Below are 18,819 nucleotides of genomic sequence, written 5' to 3'. Positions count from 1 at the left end.
GCATGTTATAGCTGCGGAGCGCCCACCAAAAAAACACCCTCAGTAAAGGTAGGTAGTCAGTTATAGGTGTCAGTCCCAGTGTTGGTACAGTTGCTCCCAGTATAGGTTAGCCACAGGGGCGTAGCAATAGCTATAGCATCTGCTATGGGGCCCTGGAGCAGAGAGGGCTCAGGTAGTAGTTGATGTGCTCACTATTTACTCTGCTTTCTTTCTCCACCCTCTTGCTTTGTCTCAGTGCCCATGGACTATACACAGTTTACATTGCATGGGAATGTAAATTGCCCAGTCAACTCATATCCATGGAAATGTCGCTATGGGGTCCCATATTCTCTAGCTACGCCACTGGTTAGCCATGTACAGTTGCCCCCAGTATAGGTTGGTCAGGCACTCTCTTCACTTCCTGTTTCTGCCTGGTGCTGTCCCCAGACTTCTGTCACCTGAGGAAGAGCAAGTCACCTCACTTGGCATCAAGGGCGGATCGGGCCGGACACTCAAGTTCATGCATCACTTTTCTCTTGTATATGTTTAATAAAGCAGTCATTTAAATTGTTGCCCCTTCCATACAACAGGGCATGCTGCTCTTTCTCAGGGGCGTAACTACAGGGGAGCAGCCCCGGTGACCCCAGGAGGGACCAGAGCTGTAAGGGGGTCCCAACTTCTTCTTTATTCCCTCCGATAAAGAGGTCCAACCTTCAGATCAGGTGCTTTTGTGGCTACACTTGTTGTGGGTGTGAAGATTATAATGTCCACACTTGTTTTATGACCCTTGTGAGATGGGCCTCCAGCCTGTGAGGGTCCCCGGGGGAAAGGGTGTGAGCATTGGGGGGGGGGTGAAAGTTATACTGGGGGGTCACATGATGTTTAGGTATGCCACTGCTCTGTCTGTCTGTACAACATTCATTTATACTTTATCATCCAATGATCGGTTTATGATCATTTTAAGCACCAGCTTTTGAGCAATACTTCCCACCTGTCCATTCATTCTCGCACTATTTCCAAGTAACAGAGAGGCGGCGCAGCAGTCATTCTGGCAGTCTACAATGGGAGGAGCCTAATTATTTCCAGATGGCCTTGGCAACCTATTTACATAATACATATCTCCATGCAGGGCCTGATTTCTGGAAAGGCAACAAAAGCCCAGGCCTTGGGTGGCTGCAGGCCAAGGGGACACCTGGATGTGAGATAGTAGTTGCTTTATATGAAAGAGAAGGCTGCAAATGGGGAGCGGCACATGAAAAAAGGGAAGAGGTGGCTACACATGGAATGGAGAGGGAAGGGGCACTGTTGCACATGGAAGTGGAGTCCCAACATACTTGGCCTAGTGGCAAAAAATGCAATCTTCCTGTTAGGCTGGATTCACATTTGAAGGCATCTGTGCCGTGAATGTTCACAGTGGATCCAATGTACGATACTGTGTGACCATACCCTGGTTTTCAGTACTCCATTGGTGTCAATTGCAATGGACATATACATAAAATGCTACTATGACATGCCCAACTTCCCACCGCTGTACCATAGTTATGCATTTTGTCATCACAAAGGACAAAACGGATGTGTCAGAACATGCCTGAAAGCACCCTATATTTGACATTGAATTTGTTGAGATGTCCATTGATCCATAGTGTAGCAGTAGAAAATGGGTCTAGACACTTAACCATATCACCCGAGGTTTTTATTCTAAGACTTCCATATACCCATATACCTGTATCACAGACAATTGTTTTGTGGTTAAGACACACCCACTCAGTGTAGCATACATACTCTACCCTGAGGAAGTGGCGTGTCGACCTCGAAACGAGTCTCTGTCTATGGTACTGATGTACATGTCTATGGAAGTCTTGGAATAAATCACTTCGGTTGATATGGTTGACAGTGTGGCCCGTTTTCTACTGGTATATTGCATTAGGTATTGGTGCCATTAGTCAGACCTACACACCTCTACAGCAAGGAGAGCAGCCCAGACTTCAGCTGTGCATTCTGGGAAACAATGTGGTTCCCCAGTAGTGTGAATTTAGCATATGAAACAATGAAAAACGATAAACCATCCATTATCCTAGTACTTTTGTAGACCAGTTTGACCATTTGTAAAACCACAATAGTTACGTTCTAGTTCTGTCCGTAGCCACCATTCATAAACCGGAGGCGTTTATAAGAAGTGGAAACCTTGCCAGTAGCAAGCAATCAGGAGGCAGAGAAGCAGAAGTGTACCTGTGGTGCCCATAGCAATCACTCTAAATTCCATCTGTTATTATTTCCGGGAGAGTTTCAGAACGAGCTCCGACCATCCCCTTTGTATATGGAACCCCTTGCAGCCTTGATATGAACAAACAAGAGAGGCCTGGTGAGAAGGCCTCCTGCTGAGATTGCATTAGCCCCCAGAGATGTTGTACATTCCCTTCCTGTTAATATGTCACTGTCTCCACATCACACGCTCCTGTATCTGTCACGTCTGTAAATTTTCTCACGCTGATTAAAGGCTTCTGATATTTTTATTTTCTGCAGCCAATCTGTCAGCAATAGCTGGCAGACAGTGGCAAATCATGTGAAGACCACGCTGTACACCGTGAAAGGCCTGAGACCAAACACAATATATCTTTTCATGGTGAGAGCCATCAACGCTGAAGGCCTGAGTGATCCCAGCTCGATGTCTGACCCGGTGCGAACCCAAGGTAATGTGACTTAATATCTGACAGCACAACATCAGTACAATTACATTACATCAAGAGCAGCTGTAGTAAACTTACCGGATGGCTGGAGAGCTAAAAATGCCAAAGCTACCGCTCCGTATCTGGAAAGGTTGGCAGGAGCTGGTGAGCCTTTACATCTTGGATATGGAAGTCTTATTAAAAGTCTAAATTACCATCTGATTGCTTTGTAAACTAAAAACTGAAATAACATCTTTTTTATGTCGAACAAGCTTACATTGCTGACTGAAAGCAGCAGATTAGCTGAAGGAGTTAACATCAAGTTGTCTGGATAGGGTTATTGTTTAGCTGTCATTATGATGCTGTTAAGATTGCAAGTTGTGGAAACACAGGCAGCTCTGAAACTCTGTCACAAATGAAATGACCGGTGTAGGGGGTTTCAAGTATGCTAATGCAGCCCTGAGCCTGAGGGACAGATTTCCCATGAGGCACTGTAGGCACATGCCTACAGAGCCTTTTTTGGGAGAGCCTGCCCCCTCCTTAGAACACTGACCTCAAGAGCTTACAGTCTAATCCCTGCCTCATATCACTAACTTTAGGCACTTACACCTAATCCTTGTCTCATGCCGCTAAAGAGGATATGAAACATGAAACAGAGTCATTCTAAGGACAGTTAGAGACATAAGGAAGGTATTAGAGTTCAGAATAGTTTTACTTGTGGGGGTGTGACCTGTGTTCAGGGGCACCAGAATGCCTGTGCCTATAGGCCTGTGAGTTGTAAATCCCTGGCCCAGAGACAAACCTATGTAATAGAAATTGGGCATATGCTGAGTTACAGAGCTTTACTGTTGGTTACTGAAGCTATCTGTTACATTAAAGAACCAATAAGGAGTTTTGGAGGATAACACAATAAGGATTTACTCCTGGCACTGGGGTGCGTCCTCCTGACACTCTTAGCAGCAGTATCGATTTCATATCACTCTCCAGGGTATACCTCTGCAACTCATTGGGCCTGATTCACAGAGCGGTGCAAACTTTTTCGCGGACTTTTGCGCGCGCAAAGTGCCGCGATTCAAGCGATCACAGACTTTTACGCGCGCAATTAAATTGCGCGCGCAAAAGTCAGCGATCGCGTGAATCGCGGCACTTTGCGCGCGCAAAAGTCCGCGAAAAAGTTTGCACCGCTTTGTGAATCAGGCCCATTGAGTGTAACACTGAGTGTAACATTTGATCATGCATTTTGTGATCATTGGCACCATTTCTATTGGTCAGGCCTACTTCGGGGCTGTTTTAAAAGTTATTTATTCAATATCAACTTATTCAAGGGCTCATTGGCAGATGACAACAAACTCTGGCACTGAAGCCCGAAACAGGACTAGGAAAATATTTATGTTCTCAATGTCCCATAATTGAAGTATGTCAGACTCAGGGGGTCACCTCACCTGAAGCTGTCACAGACAATAAATAACCCCCTCCCCACCACAGGTTATTTCCCCTTAAAAACCACAGAAATTTTCACATTTGACGCTTCTCCTGTTCATTCAGCAATACCATTATTGTTACTTATCACACCTAAATGATCTATATTGTATTTTATGGAACAAACTAGGCTTTCTTTGGGTGGTAGTTTTTGCTAAGAACTAATTTATTTTGTATGCATTTTAAAGGGAATAAGAAGAAAAAAATTAAAAATGTGCTACTGTAGATAAAACTCACACATTTTATTTGTCCCGGTTAGTACTACATGTACAATGTATGGTGACAATATTTTATTTGGAAATAAAGGTGTATTTTTTTTCCATTTTGTGTTTGTTTATACTCTATCAATAATTGCAAGCCCTTATTTGCAAAAATCAGTTACTCTCATGACATACATATTAAAAAAAGCGGAGGCCCCAAAGTAACTATTTATGTTTTTGTTTTTTTAAAATGCTTTTACTTTATTTTTGTTTCTACACAAGTGTTTTAATTTGGTTACTATGGACGATGGGATAGAAGGGGTTAAAGTAATTTTTTAGATTAAAAAAATTGTTATGCATAAACAAACCTTTAGTTAATTAGAAGCACAAAGAAATGTACGGCTTTGAAATAAAAAATACTATTACCGCTTCTAAATTTCGCCGCTCCCCTGCCTCTCGTTCGTTAAATACAGCAGTAAATAGTTGCCTTATTCCAAGATGGCTGCTGACCTTTGCTTTATCTTCCGGGTCGGCAGCCTCTTCCTTCCAAATATCTCAGTCTCAAGCAGTGCTAAAATAGCGTGAGACAATGAGAATTTCGGGTGCACGCACACATGTATCCAACAGCACGCGCGCACCAAGTACGTTGTGACTGGCTCGTTACTGCACAGTCACAGTACTTCCTTATGTCCTTCCTTATCTCCCCACAGCGCTGCCTGTGAATCAATGTGCGCTGTGTGTAGCAGTGATCTACGCAGGAAGACCTGCCCTCAGTGCTGCGCGCTTTTGTAATGAGAGCAGGGGAGCCGCGCATCAGTGGGAGCGCGACTGAGAGGGCGGAGCAAGGGGAGGAGTAGTGACAGAGCAGGGAAAAGAAGCTCTGCCTCCTCTCTCTAGCCTTAATATTCGACCAAACTGGTCAAAAAATATAAACGCTGATTTTGGGGGCCAACCTGCAGCAAAACCAACAAAATGGGAACAGAACAATAGAGGGCAATGAGGTAAGTGGTCCCCTATACAAAAATACAAAATATAAAACGGTACACATTCACTTTAACTATTATGGAGTAAACACATAGGAGCAAATGTACAAAACTTTGGTAAAGTTGCTGTGTGCAGAGAGTGCGTAGAAATAGCAAGGTAACGTGTTTTGCGCAATTATCCTGATGCGTGTTATTTAGGTAACGCATGCATTTGTAAGAGTAATGTGTGCTCCGCAGGTAGCGTGACATGCTTTACACTAGCAACATTTGCATTGCCTATTTAACATGGGTTGGGATTATTCCTCAGCCGTACTACCTTTCAGCGTAAGTAACTGTAAAATTTTCATGTGCACTCGGCGCACTGCAGCTTTACCGAAGTATTGCGCATGTGCTCCATACTGTTTTCACGTCAAACGGTGCAGGATGTAATGTCACCCTTACCAGGAAGTACTAGGCAGGCAAACACCACCTAAAGAAGGCCAACACTTTCACCTTGCAGCATGTGGGTCTCAGGTTGGAATCTCTGTCAGGACACTGTCTCTGTGGAGTTTGTATGTGTTTCATATGTTTGTGTGGGTTTCCTCCAGGCACTCCAAGTTGTCCTCCTGCATCCCAAAGACATGCTGGTACCCCCAAATTGGCCTTACACCTCATACACACATGGGAAATAACTATCCCAAAGTGTCTGGCCCCGTCTTAGCCAACAATCTACCATGTGCACAGGTGTCCCATGATGTCACTTTACTGTACATACCCCCCTCTCCATTGAACAGTACACAAGCAATGTTTCTGCATACCTCTTGCTCTCTGCAGTGACACCCATGCTCGGATTCCGCATTTCCAATTTGAAATCGGCAAAATGGAAATTCGATTTCTGCGGATGTACCGCATTACCGCAACTCAGCAATTTTATCCCAATCACAGAACTTGGAAGCATTGGACCAATCAGAGAATGTAGAGTCAACTCAGAAGTATTTGACCAATCAGAGAGAATGCAAATGGTAAACAAAAAAAGACTCCTCAGAAATCGGAAAACGGATTTCTGCAGAAATACTGCATTGCCACAACTCGGTCATTTTAGCCCAATCACAGAACTTGGAAGCATTGGACCAATCAGAAAGTGCAGAGTCAGCTCGGAAGTATTTGGCCAATCAGAGGATGCAAAAAATAAACAAAATGCAGTAATAATGTAGAGAAACACTGGTATAGACTATAGCACAGGTATCTACTATTAATGTTTTTTTTACTGATCATGCAATATGGCATGACTAAGACTTTCTGAAACTGACCGCATGGTTTGAAAGTAAAGGGAGTGAAACGTATCGCTCTAAGGTTTGCTATGACCTGGGAACTTTGCTTTCAGTCACATGATGCTGCATGTGTTCCTAATTACCGTGCGTGCCTGCGACCCATATAACACCTTACATTCACTGTGGCCAGGGCCGGGCTGAGGCATAGGCTGGAGAGGCTCCAGCCTCAGGGCGCAGTGTAGGAGGGGGCGCAGAATTCATTCAGCTGTCATTCCTAATTGTGTTTGAAGCAGAAACAAATAAGAAAAGGGGATACATGGCAGTGACTGCAAGGCAGATAACTAGATATTAAGGTGTTGGGGAGGTTGTGGGTCCTGTGGCGCCTCTTAGTCTAATAGCAATCAGTGGTTGATGGCTCGGGTGGCAGGGATGGAGGGGCGCACTTTGGTGTCTCAGCCTTGGGTGCTGGAGGACCTTGTCCCGGCTCTGACTGTGGCTATAAAACCCAACCTGCAGCATGATACTCCGCTATACTGAAGTGTGACTGAGAAACTGCAGAGCGCTAGCACTATGTACTTTATTTAAACCTGGACAAATTAAATCAATCATCTTATGAAGCAATATGCGATCAAAGGTTACCTTTGACAAACTGCGAGTTCAGATAATCAGAAGTTGTACAAAGCAGGGGAACTTAGCTGCTAAACTCAGGGTTTTTTGGTTTTTTTTAATATGCCTTCTTGAAACAGAAGGTATTTGTGATAATTCAGCTTTAAAGTAGATTCAAAATCTGGGGCCATTACTAATGGCCACCTTACATATATTAAACAGTCAGTTTTTTTTACCCCAAAATGTTTTCTTTCCTCTTCTATTACCGTCTAAGGTAGAGATGCTCATTTGAATTCTGCAGTATCAAAATTTCCGCATTTCAGAGCAGAAATAGGCCTTTTCAATCGGAAAACGGAACTCAGAAATCGAATTTCTGTGGAATGATGGCGCACAGAACTCGAAAGCATTGAACCAATCAGAGAATGCTGAATCTTATCGCGAAAGTCAGATTTTAGACCAATCAAAAGACTCGGATACTACAGAGTATTTCTGTGCCTTACCTTATGATTGGCCTAAAATGTCTGTGGTATTACGATTACCGTGTAAAAATTCTGCATTCTCTGATTGGTCCAATCAGAGGATGCTAAAAATTGCCAAAAAAAAGAAAGACTCCTGGGTAAAATGGAAGTTGGAAAATCGGCAATCAGAAATCGGCAATGGCAAAAATCAGAATAACGGCAGAATCGGTAATCGGCATTTTCAACCATCCCTAGTCTAAGGTAAATTAGAGTAGCATTCCGGTACAAATTCAGGCTTTTATTGTCCAAGGATCAACAGCACATCAATAAACAACCGATTTACTGCAGTGAGGGTATAGACAGATGTTTCGTGGAGTACTTCCGCTTCTTCGGAGGCCCTTATACAGAGTTTGTTTCCCTCACCTTCGGTTCCCTTTAAAAGCACAATTTAAAGAAACGGAAAATCCTCAGTATAGGGTGGGGGAAATAATGGATATTTCAGCCCCATGTGAGACTGATGATGCATGGCGACAGTCACATTGACACTCCTTTTGCAGACTAATAAATAAAATGAATTCATTTGCTTGAATAGAAAGCTCGGTAGCCTGCTAATAATACTAGAGGGACTTACTGGGAAATAAGAGCACATTGGAAAATGAGTGTACAAAGGATGCACCTGTCAAATCAGCCGGCGTGACCATTGATTGAATCTATATCATGCGGTTATGAGGTATAGATTGAGCAGTTTTAATGTATTCAGTTTCCCTCCTCCTCCCTTGTCCTGAAGATACTATTTGTAGCCAGGCGGATTAATGCTGCTTCGGTTACAGAGTCATTTCTCTATCTCAAGGATGGACTTCCAAAGCCAAATCTGCGCTCCGGAACAAGATACTCAGTGCTTCAGGGTTATGATGCATAGGAACGCACATCAGCCAATCAGATCAATGCCGTTAAAGGGGAACTCCAGCTGGAACTTTTATATTAGGCTTATAAAGAGTGGGGACGCTTGCTTGCATGAAAAAGGGGCGCAAGGAAAAATGGGTATTGCTTACATTTATAAAACTATCGTTAATATCTACCAATATTTTTCATTTTTAAAGTTTAAATAGGGTAAAATTAAATATTGGTATATATTAACAATATTTTACTACTATTTAAACTAATCCTACTCTCACACAGAACCCTCCCTTCCTGACATCTAACTCTAAAACCCCTTCCTGATGCCTAACCCTAAAACCTTCCTTCTTGACACTCAACCCTTAAACCTCCCTTCTGACACCTAACCCTAACCCCCCCCCCCCCCCCTCATGACACCTAATCCTAAAACCCCCCTTTCTGACACCTAACCCTAAAACCCCTCTGTCTGAGGCCTAACTCTAAACCCCCTTTCCTGACGCCTAACCCTATATCCCTCTTCATGATGCCTAAACCTAAACCCCCCTGTCTGAGGCCTAACCCTGAAAAGAAAAAAACCTTCCTGACGCCTAACTTTAAACCCCCCTCCCTAACTTTATGATATTTCAAATGATAAATTTCAAAATGTTTACTTAAAAATATGAATAATTAATAAACCATAACATTAAAAATGTAAAAAAACTATAATGTTCTAATTTTGAAAACGATAAAAAAATTTCAAAAACAATTACGTTGCGATTTTCAAAACAATTATTATCACCCGCGCCCAATTTTCTGCTTTGGGCGTCTTATAGACGATATTTTCATTAGCGCATATGGGCAGCCTAAATTGTCCATTAGCCGCAGGCGCCCAAATTTCCTGCTTCGGGAAGCACTGTGTCCACTCTCAAAATGTTGTATAAACTTCAGTTTCTGTCACAGAACACAGGGAATAAGCAAAATTTCTTCAGTGGGGACACAGACTAAAATAACATAAGACTTTTTTTATAATCTAATAGAGAACGGTTAGTGGTAAGTTTAAATGACCGCTATTCTGAAAATTTGTAAAATTTAAAATACAAACATAAAAAATGTACTTTTCTCCCAGAGTAAAATGTACTGTAAATTTGTTTTCCCCTATGTTCCTGTCACTTACAGTAGGTAGTAAAAATCTGACAGATCTGACAGATTTCTGACTAGTCCATCTCCTCCTGGGAGATTCTCTGGGAAGGAACCATACAAAGATGTTAGGCAGCTTCCCTACATGTTTGCACACTATTTCGGCAGTTGGACTGAGCCACTGCAGTTGAGCAAGTGCTTTTGTAAATAAAGAAATTACTGCGAATCCCCGTGAGGAGATGGACTGGTTCAAAAACCTGACATATTTGTCAGATTTTCCCTATGTAAGTGACAGTGACATAGGTAAAATGTAATTCATAGTTTATTTTAATCTGGAAGAATTGTACAATTTTTTTGTAATACATATCATCTTAAGGTTATCTTAGTCCTAAATATAATCGGAAATGGACACTGTGTGTGTGTGTGTGTGTCCACAATATTTAGGACTAAGGTATCCTCTAAAGTCAACTTTTATAAGCCTGATTCCATTTTTGCCATTTTACATATCTGAATAAAAAAATTTTTGCTAGCACCCCGTTCACCTTATCTTATCTGGCTAGAGCTACAAAGTTTTGGGGCTGCCATGTTGCTTTTTGGAAACTCTGGCAATGACTTACTCAGGGGCTCATGTCAGCATTTGTGGGTTGAACTTGTGCTTTTCCGAACATTCCACCACCAGTTTCCCTCTCACCCACAAATCACTCCCATTTTAGCGCCCATCGGGACTTCTTTGCCCCTCCCCCGCTTGGTGTGCCCATTCACTCACCTTGCAGGAGAGCCTAGTTGACTTCAATGCCATTGCCGAGGGAGCATAGTGAGCTTAATCAGAGCAGGACCATTCACAAGGCAACCTAGGCAGCTGCCTGGGGCCTAATGGCCATTAAAGGGCTTAGCTACCATTTTCTCTGACCACTCTCCCACCTCAACTTACCAAAGTGATTATAGGAGAAAGTGAAATGAAGTACCTTGCCATGGGCCCCATTTCATCTTAATCCTTTGGCTACAGTACATGGAATGGGTAGTGTGGAAGAGAGCAAGCCCTGTGATTGGCTAAGCAACCTTCACTGGAAGTTTTCTGCAATGCAAGCTTTCAGATTTGCAGGCTGCGATCTTCTCACAATGCTATATTTGTGTCCTGGTCCCTTCCAGTCTCAAGAAATATCATAACGCTGAGCCTAATGAGCCTAAAAAACTATCAAACAAACAAAAAATAACAGATGAAGCCCCACCCACAGAGCCTGACGATTCAGATCACCTGACCACATTTTGTTAGCTGTAAAAGTCTCATTTGTCACATTTTGCTAAGTCAAAACACATGACATATTGAGAACCGTGCCTGGAGTTGCAGTTGCGTTTAAAAGAAAATTATTGGTCATTTACAGTGGTCCTCTGACCTTTTATTTTTTTATTGTGTCAAAGGTGATGCTGACTTGGCCTTGTTAGAAATGCTCTGGCCTGACACGAGGTCCAGTGATGTATGGCTTCCGAACTGTGTACATAATAAGTAGCCATTAAAAACTAGCCATGCTGTTATACAGAAGGATATGGGGGAAGTTAAACTGGGTGGCTTATCTTTAGACCACAAAGCAGAATGTTTTCTTGAGAAATGTGACTCCCTTAGCCTATGAATACATTTTCATTTTATGTTGTATTTATTGCTGAACATGTGCAAACATTACCAGTATTCTGATACTGGACAGTGGTAATTCTGATAGTAAAATATTGGTAAATGTTACCGATATTTTACCATCGTTAAACCCAACTCTATCTTCACACAAGCCCTCCATCTAACGATGCTTAAAGAGAACCCGAGGTGGGTTTCTGACATGAATATTAGGACACAGAGGCAGGTTCTGCATACTATCACCAGCCTCTGTGTCCGTATAGTGCACCCCCAGGCCCCTCCCCTGCGCTCTGCTATCCCCCCTTATAAAAACCGCCAGGCTAGCGACACACAGATTGTCGCTAGTCGGCTGTTTACATTCAGGCTGCCACTCATCGCCGCTCCCCCGCCTCCTGTATAGCGTGGCTCCCCCCTGCGTCCCTTCCCTCCCCGCCTCCATAAGCTGATTGGAGGAAGCTTACGGAGGCGGGGAGGGAAGGGACGCAGGCGGGGAGCTGCGATATGCAGGAGTCAGGGGAGCGGCGGGTGAATGGCAGCACAAAGGTAAACAGCCAGCTAGCGACAAGCTACATGTCGCTAGCATGGCGGTTTTTATATTGGGGGACATCAGAGCACGGGGGGGGGGGGGGCACACTATACGGACACAGAGCCTTGGCATTGTATGCGGAACCACCTTCTGTGTCCTAATATTCATGTCAGAAACCCACCTCGGGTTCTCTTTAACCCTAACTGACCCCCCCCCCTGCATTGATGCTTACCCCAACTGATCCCCCCCCACCAATACCTAACCTTAACTGACCCCTCCCCCCTCCCCTGCATTGATGCTTACCCAACTGATCCCCCTCCACCAATGCCTAACCCTTACTGACCCCTCCCCCCTCCCCTGCATTGATGCTTACCCAACTGATCCCCCTCCACCAATACCTAACCTTAACTGACCCCCCCCCCCCTCCAGAAATGCCTTACCTTATCCAACCCTCCACAACCCTAACCATATTCGACCTCCCCACTGATGCCTATTCATAACCATCTCTGCTGTACACGTTACATATCAATATCAGGCAACACTGAAGTTTTGGTGCCCTACAGGTCACCATGTTAATATCTAAAATTAAGGGTAATTTGATAAAATTGTGAGTGGCCTAATTACCTCTTGATTGCCAGTATTAACATGGGTGCTTATGGGGCGCCTAATCTTCCGCACCACCTCGGGCACCGTAATTTCCTGTCACCACCATAAATACTTACATAGTTATCCACAGTACAACTTGAACACCCCACAGCACAAAATACATACATAGTTAAGCATGATATATTCTTCACTAATCGGGGAAAATCTTGCCCTTGTAGGCTTGCAAACTACAGGAAGGTAGGATGGAGACACCAGGTAAAGGGGATGAAGGAGCTCAGACCTTCCAGAGGAGAGAGCATGTACTACAGATGTGGATATGTGTTTGAAGGAGGCTACGATAGATTGCATGCTTGTTCTAAAAGGTGCATTTTAAGGTTTCAAGGCTCAGAGCATGGTGGATATGATGTGTGGGAGAGATCCAAATGAGGGGTGAAGCTCCTGAAAAGTCCTGGATGTGATAATGAATTGAACTAGCCAGGGTAAGAAGATTTTATGGGAGGAGCAAAGATTGCATGTGGTATGTTTTCTAGAAATTATATGGAGAGGATAACAATCCTTTCTCCAATACCAATATAACAAGAGATAACACTAACAGCTGACTTATGATAGGAGTTTAGTGAAAGAGGAAGAGGTGGGGTCAATATATGACGTAGGATAAAGTCTGTTTGCATATAAATATAAAATAAGGTTATTTCACACAAAAGAAAGATAATATTGAAGCCAGATAAGAAACAGTTATAAGACAACAACATGTATGATGTCTTCACAGACTCCTTTTATACCCTTGGAATTTGGACACGGTTGAACTTCAAAGAGAGACCGTAACCAAGAATTGTACTTCTTTGCAATCAGTAGCTGATACCCCCTTTCCCATGAGAAATCTTTTCCTTTTCTCAAATGGATCATTAGGCGGCTCTGTATGACTGATATTGTGGTGAAACCCCTCCCACAGTGTGATGTCAGGACCATGGTGCTAACATCACACTGTGGGAGCCAACTTGCAATATGGGAAAAAACAGCTGTCACCAACTGCTAAAAAAGCAAGCAGCAGCTACTTCCATTAACATCACCTGCCAGCAGGAAAAATGTCACCATGCGATAAATGTCATAATGTAAATCAGGGAGAGGAAAGATTTTACAATGGGCAAACCCTGACTAAATCATTTTACATAATTATTGTAAAAAATAAGCACTTTTGTTCATTATGTTATTTTCACTGGAGTTCCTCTCTAAGTTCCACCTCAGTCCATGTTAACAGCTAGAATATTATGCATGTGTTATTTATTATTATTCTGAATATTTCTGCATGTACATCCAATACACCTGCACTGAGATGTGCAGATACTTGTGTCAGTGAAGGGTCTCTTCTAAAGTCAAGTTTCTTAATTATCAGAAATTACTGAAATGTGACCCAGTTCTTGTCTGCATTAGCAAGAATCCCACATGTTGATTAAAAGTGTTAATCAGCGCTGGTGGAGATTACTGTAAATGACAAAGGGGAATTGCACAGTGTCTGTTAGATTAGCTCCCCTCGGTCATGACCTGCTGTAGATGAGGAGGACACAGAATTCAGCACAGCAATGGCACATGCTGCTTTTCCTCTTAGAACAATGGTCTGCTGAACAAATATTTACAGCCTCAACCAAAAAATATGTCTGGGGTATAGCAGTCACGTACATGTAATGCCCCATTCACACTTGCGTTTTGGCAAGTAAACGGACCGGATCCTGATCGGATCCTGACCTGATCCTGATCAGAACTGTACGATTCCGATCCGGATCCGATCCGGATCCGGTCCGTTTGCATCAGGCATGCATCAGGCTGCCATCCGGATCCGTGGGCAAAAAATAGCGAAATTTTAAGAAAAAAATGTTGGGGTCAGCAGAAGGTGCACCTGGTGCACGTGTAGAATCAGGTTCCTCCGCTGTAGGCCTCACCTCCACCTCCGACATTCTGCCAAACAGCTCCAGCACGTCTGTCACTGCTGCTCCACTCCAGACATGCTTGGCCCATGTGTCCCCATCCGAAATGGCCGCTTGGATACGCATAGGAAGTGGGGTAGAACGTCAGGTTTTTGTAGGCAGTGTGTTCTGTGCCTTCCGTTTCCCATTGGTTTCTGTGTTCCGGATGGTGCTGTCATGCTCAGGTCCGGCTCCGGTCCGGGTGCGTGGGCCAAAGATCCGGACACAAAAAATAGCGCATGTTGGAAAAGAGTCCGGAGTCCGGATCCGATCCGGCTCCGGTACGTACGGAACGGACGCGTGTGAACGTCCGCATAGACTTTACATTGCTATGCGGAACGTACGTTCCGTTTGTACAGTATGCGGTCCGGATCAGATCCGGAAAATCCGGAAAGCAAACGCTAATGTGAACCGGGCCTAATAAAGGCACCCAGATATTCTACTATCAGGGTCTATGTAACTGCAATGGTAAAATATCCCTAAGTTCTACCAATATTTTACTATCGTCTAACCTGACCCCTTTCTTAATTGACAAACAAATGCGCCAACAGGATAAAATGGACTAAAATTATTAAAATAATATGTATAGAGGAGGTAGTGGTGGACTTACCTCCTCCAAGCAGTAGACAACACCCTGCTTCATCAGGCAGTAAAAATAGGAGCATATAACTGTACGGTCAGAGACAATAGGCTATATAAGATATGCATAATGTTGTTTTGATACATTAAAATCATATAATTATATACATATCCATGTGAATAACAGGCAAAACGACTGGGTAAATATGTGTTTTAAAAAACATTTAAAATAACATTTAAATTAAATTATATTGCATATAAAACTACATATGTGCATGCGTACATAAATACACGCGTGCACACCCAATCCGATAGTTGTTAACTACGTTATTAGGCTCAAACCTTAACCAACCCCGCTCCAACCAATGCTTACATTTATGCCTAACCAACTCGCCTTCACTTCCCCATACCTAACCTTAACTGCCCCCCACACCTATTCCTAACCCTGCCCAAAAAATCCCCCCCAAAAAACAATTACCATCAATATCTGCGCTGCCTTTGCTATTTTATCAGGTGGCGGGGATGTTTGGGCCCATATTAATAGCCACGAGGAGGTACCCGATAAAATAGCAGAGCAATCACCCACATTTCCATTAATAGCTGATATTAAGATTGGCTACTATGGAGCGCCACCCAATATCTATTATGTACAATGGCGAAGGCTGTGCGGTTGTCGTAGAGAGTCAGTTAGAGTTAAGGTGGCCACTAACGATCCAATTTCTAGTGAAAAATCGTTCGAATTCGGAAGTGAAATCATTCATTACACCATCAACGAACCAATCTTTGCTTTCTATCTATCACAACCAACAAGAAAATACAAATTTTGATTCGAAGAAAATCCAATCGGACGACTGTTTTTATAATTGTTTGTAATTGATTGTGCAGATCAATGGAGATTATTTACAACCAATCCGATCAGAATTTCTGATCGCTCGAAAGATTTTTCACTAGAAATTGGACCGTTAGTGGCCAGCTTTAGGCGTCAGTGGAGGGAGGGCTATTGTGAGAATTGGGTTTGGTTTAGCGATTGTAAAATTTCGATAAAATTTACCAATATTTTAACATCGGAATTACCACTGCACAACAATAGTAGAATATTCGTCATTTTAGCGATATTCTACTGGCAGCTATTTCTAGCACCTACATGACCCCAAATGCCCATTCTCTACACAATACACACGTTTGCATACACACCAACATCCCTGACTCTGTATCTCTGTTCTGTAGCCTCAGATTGGGGTAACTGTTATTTTAATGTTGTTGAATAAAAGGCACACTATGGTAAATATTTCTCCCCATGAGGATTAATTATGAGCTCACCTTTACAGAAGCAAGACAATTCAGCTAAGTGTGAACATGTTTTAACCCCGTGTTGTCCTTATACTGTCTCCATCAGATATAAGCCCAGCCGTACAAGGAGTTGACCATCGGCAGGTACAGAAGGAGCTGGGAGATGTAATTGTTCGGCTACATAATCCCTTGGTTCTTTCACCCACAACCATTCAAGTTACCTGGGCGGTAAGAATACACAGTACAAACCTTTGCTTAAAGTATAAATAAGTGTGACATTTGCATCTTAAAGCAACAGACATACAGTTTGTTTATGCTTGATACTTTTTCCGCATGATTGCTGATTTCTACAGCATGCTGGTGGTGTCAGCACTATGCACAGAACAGGGAGATAGCACAACATTTTGCAGTGTCCCATGCACAGGTACTTTTGTTTGCCATCCGATCCAGTTCTCAGTCATATAGACAAAGTTTTCTGTCAACTTTTTGTTTGTACAGTAGAGTTAGTTGCTCACGTCTGCTCTGGAAATTAAGTTTTGTAGTTTGAGATTTGTCTTTTTATGAAGAGACATACAAAGCTATGATTGGTCAATGGTTGCTGAAGTGGGCGTGGTCAGATTTATAGAATCCATAAAGCAGTTCTTGGTCTGAGCCTAGAGCATCAGATTAGAGGAGGAGCAATAACCATGCATAGTCTCTTTTATTTTCTACTCTTATTGTTGCTGTATCTGACCATCTTAGCTATATTTTAGCAGATAATTAACTCCTATCTCAGGAACTGGAGTAAAGTAGACTGGGTTGGAGTCAGCTATACTATTGTGTAATCTTCAGACTGACATGAAAAGAATACAGAAACTAGAATGAATTCCCAATTTAAAGGAAAATAGAAAGGCTCTGTCTTAATGATGGAAGATAAGGGGGGGGGGGGGGGGTTGTCAACGGATGAAGCCCTGTTTTGGTGTTCTCCCTCCAGGCTGGTGATTGCTCTGCTTGCCTCAGAGAATTGGCCCTGGCAATTGTTTTCAAAATCCCTGGTAAGGCTCTGGCCCCGCCCCATGTGTGTTACTGCAGCCCGCCCCAGGCAGCCGCTGCCTAATTGGTTGCCGAGATTTGGGCGGGCTGCAGCAACGCAGGCGGAGGTTTTGGAAGAGCTTTAGCAGTCTTCGGAACGTGGCTGAGTCTGCACTGTTGAGGAGGGTGGAAGGGCTCACCTATGACATGAAGACATCAGGACAGGTGAGTATTTAACCCTTCATACCTGCCATGTTGATTTCCTTTTAAGCAATACCAGTTACCTGGCTATCCTGCTGATCATCTGCCTCTAATACTTTTTGCCCTAGACCCTGAACAAGCATGCAGCAGATCAGATGTTTCTGACATTTTTGTCAGATCTGACAAGATTAGTTGCATGCTTGTTTCTGGTGTGATGCTGCAGGCAGATAGCTCAGCAGGGCTGCCAGGTAACTGGCATTGCTTAAAAGGAAATCAATATGAAAGTCTCCATATACCTCTCACCACAGTTCTCTTTTAACCATTTCAGTGATGTTCTGCTTAAAAAAATTCTGAAATAGTAGCTTTCAAGCTGTGAGGAATATTTTAGAGCAAAGTACAAATGCTGACTTTCAGACCAGTTTAAGCACATGCATAACATTCTTTTTGCTGCTGATATTATGGAGCCATGTTAGTTATGGGCCACGATAGAGAGCACAGATATTACAGTAGTACTGTATGGTATAAAAGAGTTAAACCCATTCTTTGTATTGCACTGCAGGGAAATGTGAGAGTGTGCTCCTGTATTTTGCCACTACGTCTCTTCTATTGATTTTGACACATTGGATGCAAGCAGCGTAACAGGGCTGAAAACGTAACACATTCAATATCTTAAAAAAAAGATAAAAATAGAATAAACTATGCCTACTGCTGGTAGCCTTGTTTTAGTATGTCCTATAGTAAAATATATAATAAAAATAGCTGAGTGTATTGACCGAAAGACTGGCAATGCCCCAGGATAGAAGTCACTGGCTACGTGGTTTTCATAACTGTAAAGAAAGCAGTCCAGTATTATTATTATTATTATTATTATTATTATCATTATTATTATTGAGGGAGAGTTAAAAGACCACTCCATTGAAAAAAAGTAAGCAGTTTGAATCTGACAGAACCAACAGGTGTTGGACGAGTCCATCTCCTCATGGGGCATTCTCAGGATTTTCTTTGTTTTCAAAAGCATTTACTGAAAAGCAGCTGTCAAGTCTAAAGGTGGCCACACACCATATAAATAAGAGATCCAATTTTATACCAATTCGATAAATACGATTGGTTGTCCCGAAGAATCCAAAGCTTTTATTTTGTTTTTTTATCAAGAAATCCGATCGAATTTCCCTTTTCTTTTTTTTAAATTTTTTGAAGTTCGACATGTTGGAAAATTCAGACCATTTTTATCAAGAATTGTATGGTGTTTGATGGATTGTGAAATTGTATTCAACCAGAAAAAAAAATGTATATAACTATTCAGTACATACCAATATTTATTTTTTTCGCTTGATTTTTCTAAACAACCAATTTCATTTTTCCGGAGTTTACAATCTTTTGTTCCGAA

The 18,819-nt window shown here is 42.6% G+C and overlaps 1 protein-coding gene across 20 annotated transcripts in view; it reads left to right on the top strand.

Moving 5' to 3' along the window:
- The window catches only part of ROBO2 (roundabout guidance receptor 2), a 1,374,514-nt gene that overhangs the window by 1,218,091 nt on the left and 137,604 nt on the right, over window positions 1–18,819 (top strand). For all 20 annotated transcript variants that reach the window (XM_068270504.1, XM_068270514.1, XM_068270503.1 and 17 more), the window contains 2 exons: window positions 2,503–2,669; window positions 16,327–16,448. In XM_068270504.1, coding sequence (XP_068126605.1) covers window positions 2,503–2,669; window positions 16,327–16,448 — 289 coding nt within the window. The remainder of the gene's footprint in view (window positions 1–2,502; window positions 2,670–16,326; window positions 16,449–18,819) is intronic.

The sequence above is a fragment of the Hyperolius riggenbachi genome, chromosome 2, assembly GCF_040937935.1.
Source record: "Hyperolius riggenbachi isolate aHypRig1 chromosome 2, aHypRig1.pri, whole genome shotgun sequence".
Lineage (NCBI taxonomy): Eukaryota > Metazoa > Chordata > Amphibia > Anura > Hyperoliidae > Hyperolius > Hyperolius riggenbachi.
The sequence above is the reverse complement of the archived record's forward strand: the minus strand, read 5'-3'. Positions and strand labels throughout refer to the sequence as shown.